At 53.0% G+C, this 4337-nt stretch overlaps 1 protein-coding gene across 1 annotated transcript in view; it reads left to right on the forward strand.

Moving 5' to 3' along the window:
* LOC112480021 (gap junction alpha-3 protein-like) overlaps window positions 1–4337 on the forward strand; it is a 15596-nt gene that overhangs the window by 1858 nt on the left and 9401 nt on the right. The window contains exon 2 of the mRNA XM_025047106.1: window positions 2599–2707. Within this exon, the coding sequence (XP_024902874.1) occupies window positions 2599–2707 (109 nt within the window). The remainder of the gene's footprint in view (window positions 1–2598; window positions 2708–4337) is intronic.

Below are 4337 nucleotides of genomic sequence, written 5' to 3' on the forward strand. Positions count from 1 at the left end.
CCGGCTGGACCCCCGTCCTGGCTGAACCCTGACCCGGCTGGACCACACCCCGCTGGCCCTGCTCCTTCCTTCCCGGCAGAATGACGGGTGGAGCTGAGCCCCGGGGAACCTGGGCGAGGCTGCTGCTCAGTGGTCCCCAGGCTGGCACTCAGCTGGTCCGCGGCAGGTGTCTGGGGAGAGGGGGTCGCACAGGGTCGCCCAGGCCTCGTTCGGGCAGTGACGCTGCGTCCTCGCAGCCCGGAGGCGGCTGGATGTCCCCAAGTGAACAGCGCCGCGACGGGGCGCTTTGTCGTGTGGGCAAAGCAGGAGCGGGGATGAGACGGGACAGGCAGCTCCTTGAGTTAGTGGGACCTCACTCGATCCTCAGCTTCCACCGCCTGCCACCCACACTGGCTGGGAGACGGCGGGGAGACTCTCATGGCGTTTGGTTCTTGCATTTGGAAATGGAGTTCATTTCACCAGACCTCACCAAGAAGCCTGCACTGTGCAGGTGACCCAGCCCGGTTGGCCCCCTCAGAGGCTGGGTAGGATTGTGGCGTTAGACCCCGGACCTGAAAACCAGTCATTGCACAGAAGTGACATTTCGCAATAGTCCCTGGGGTATCTCTCCAGGTTTCTGTAACACAGGAAGGCCTGTCCGACGTGATTTGGCTATGGGAGGGTCCCGTGGCCCCAAGGCTGGGTCCCCCCTCCCTCAGGGGGATGCAGGGAAAGGTGGCTGTCCTCAACCCATCATTGTGCACCTGCAATTGTGATGGAAACAGCCTCTCCCTTGGGCCAGATCCCAGATAAATATTTTCTAGCCTAAGCATTTTCTAGCCTAATAATTTTTCTCTCCATTTAATATATATATTTTAAATCCCTAAGCGTATTTTCGAACTCCCACGCTATCCTATTTTGTTTACACACATTATCGGTAATCTGCAGTACACGGGACAATCATTTTCTTCCGTCCCTGTGTTCAGAAGGCCCGTCACCCCGTGGGTGGGCCGCACCCCACAATACTGAGAAAAGTCACCCCTGACTGCACAATCCCCAAGCCCTTTTAAATCCCGAATCATTTCTTATAGAATCAGTCACTTTCTCCTTTTTAAACTTTATTTTATTGAGTCATTCTTTGCGTCCATGAAATTGACCCAAGATGTTACCTTAAGATTTGAAAGCAAAAGAAAAATAGAGAAAGAGGAAAAAGACGAGCCAGAACATCCTGGTGTCCGCCAGCTACCCTTGACCTTACACTAACGGGGTGGGCGGGGCCCGGATTTCTCCTACGCGACCACCGAGAATCAGAACTGCGAATCTATTCAAACAGCCTCTAAAAAAATTAACCTGGTGAAATTAGGTGTCTTTTCAATTCAGGGTTTTTTGTTGTTGTTGTCGTTGTCCTATTAACACTTTCTTGAATTCCTTCGTATTATTGAGCAAATTCCTTTTTCTGAAACATTTTAAAACTCTTTTTTCTGATATGTGTAACAACTCTTTAAAAAACCCCAATGAGTCAAAATGATAAATGTGGGGACTGTCACTTTCCCGTGTACATTGCAATATCGTTTACAGATGTCATCAGGGGCTCTTAAGCTTTTTAACGACAGGTCTGCGTTAACCGTGCACTTGACACAGAGACAGAAACCTGTGTGGCCAGACGCCCTGATGCGCCGGATTGTCTTAAAGATGAACATATCGCCTCTCCGACATCCCGAGAGGTGACGGGGACAGACAGCGGGTCAGGGATGGCCTGGGGTCAGGTTGAGGGTGGGCAGACTGCAAAGGAGACAAAGAAACGCCTCCGAGAGATGCCATGATCCGCATCGCAAGCGTGGACCGTTTTCAAAATTCGTTAATAGATTTAGCACATGTTCCTCATACGCCCACGAAGCTGATTTAAAAGGAAGTATGCGTGTACGTATGGGTCATCACACCCGTACATATATATATAGTCTCAGTGGACACGAAACCTAAACTTAACACAAAGGGCTAGATCTTCAGTTTGACTTACGTTCTCTCTACAGTTGATTTGGAGCAGTCGTTTGTAGTTGAGACGATGGGACTGAGGAGCGGGGGGACAGCCCGCTGAGGGAGCAGGAGGGGTCAGGGCAGCTTCTCCCGCAAGGGTGGAAAGGCGGAAGTCGGAAGGAAGCTAGCATGTGAATTGCAGCCCGTTTGGACCGGCTGTCACGAGATCCACTGCGGGGCTAGGTGTGGACTGGGACTCCAGCACAGCTGTGGGTCTGGGCGACGATGGCTGGGTGGGTGATGCTAGCCAGAGAAAGCGTGTCTGTCTCAGTTTCCGGGGGCTGCTGAGACAAAGCACCACAGACGCGGTGGCAGATTCATCCTCAGACAGTGCGAGGGGCAAAGCTCTGAGGTCAGGGCCACTGGGCCGCAGCCCAGCTGCTGACAAGGCCGGCTCCTCCCAGAGGCCCCTGGGGAGGACCTGACCCCCTCCACTTCTGGAGGCGGTGGCACTCCCTGGCTCCTGGCCGCAGCACTCCGGCCGACATCCACATCATGCCACCTCTACTGCTGGCGAATGTCCCTCTGTCCCCTCTGGCTCCATTGAGGGCACACCCGGGTCAGCCAGGCTCTGTTCCACTGTAGGGTTCACGGAGTGCCCCAGGTAGCCTTCATGTCTCAAAGAGCAGAGGAACGGGAGAAGCACTCCCATGTGGCTCTTGGTGACCTGGGACCTGGGGCTGTCACGCTGAAGGTGACCAGCTCCCAGTGGCCTCAGGCGGGTCATGCATTCGTCCATCGGATACTCACCCCTGGGGCCCGAGGGCTGTTGACAGAGCCCCTGGTGGGGACATCAAAAGGGACTCTTTGTCCAGGTAGCAGGTGACAGATGGCATGGCTGCCCCCTCTGAGTTATTCTGCTCAAACAGCCCAGAATATCTGCTAAAGGGACAAAAAGGCGGCCTGGAATGTCCACTTAGGGACCGTTTGGCTGGTCGCTAAGGCAGGAAACGGAAGTCGTAAGAAGATTCGTACCCCTCACCTCACCCCAGACGCCATGCAGCTGTTTTCATTTGTCGTTGAAATGAAAAGGGGTCGGGACACACATCAGACTCTCAGAAAGAATTCGCTGCACGGACGAATGAGTGAATATGATGTCTTCTCTTCTGAATTACGGCGTCCATCTGTGCGTGTGCCCTGCAGGTGGGGACGAAGGGAGACGGAGAAGGAAGGGTCACAACAGTCCCAAGCTCAGGTCGCTTGCTGAAACAGTATGCCACCTGAAGCATTTCTTCTGGGGCCTTGCCTGGGTGCGTCTGACGCCGTGTGGCTTTGCATGGCATATGGCCGCCGTGTCAGTCACCTGTTGCCACATAACCAGTTACTAGAACCATAGCCATGCAGTCCCCTGCTTAGTGTCTGTGTGGACTGGGAAGTGGCTTAGCCGGGAGTGGGCGGGCGGGGGGGGGGACCCTTTGGTGTCCTCACAGAGGGAGCGAAGAAAAGCTGCCATGCCCCTGTGACCTAATGTCAGCTGTCACACTCATGTCACTTTTCCCCCTGGTTCTAGGTGTTATAAGCTGGTCACTTGGGTCACTTTGTCTTCCTACCCCCAGCTGGAAGGGAATTGGGCTATAGTTTTAGGGAGAGGAGTGTCAACGTCTAGTCATAATCAAAGCTCCTCTCATGTCCCAGTAAGGGACATATTTCAGATGCTGCTTCTGCAAAGTCAGGAAGGACGATGTCCTCTCTTTACCACATTTGCCATAATATGCGCCCACCGTGGCAATGACCGCCGAGCGCATGTGTTAATTCCCTTTCACCAAGTTAAAGCCCACACCCCTTTTCCCCAAAAGAACGCGTGTCTCAAAACCTCATTTTTTAAAAATGAAACTTCACGTCAGATAGTTCGGCCATCACTGGTTACAAACACAGAAATGACTCTGAAGTCTCCCCACCCCTCCGAAATATTTCTTTCTGGAATTCTAACACCTGGCATCAGGAGAAACTTCCATTTCAAGAATTTCCCGGTGCTTTCATCCAAACTGAGGGTTACTTCGCTGGGACCATCCCCCTGACCCCTCTGCCTGGCTCTTGACATGCTCACATGGGCCTCTGGGGGCCCCGACGGCCCGATGACTTTGACCCCCCATCTCCTGCTTCTCTGCCGGAGGCGCGGCTGACACGTGACCAGTGCTGGGACACGGTGGTCTACCACCACCTGACACTTGCTTCGATTTCCAGATTTTTCTCAGGCGAGTTGATGTTGCTTTCGTAAGTTTTTAAAAGGCTATTCTCATTTTTGAAAATTAATTCTGGCCTTGAGAAACATGTTGAGGTCACATTTCAAAGTAGAAACAAAACCAAACACCATATATATATTT

The sequence above is a fragment of the Pteropus alecto genome, unplaced genomic scaffold (assembly GCF_000325575.1).
Source record: "Pteropus alecto unplaced genomic scaffold, ASM32557v1 scaffold80, whole genome shotgun sequence".
NCBI classification, from domain to species: Eukaryota; Metazoa; Chordata; class Mammalia; order Chiroptera; family Pteropodidae; genus Pteropus; species Pteropus alecto.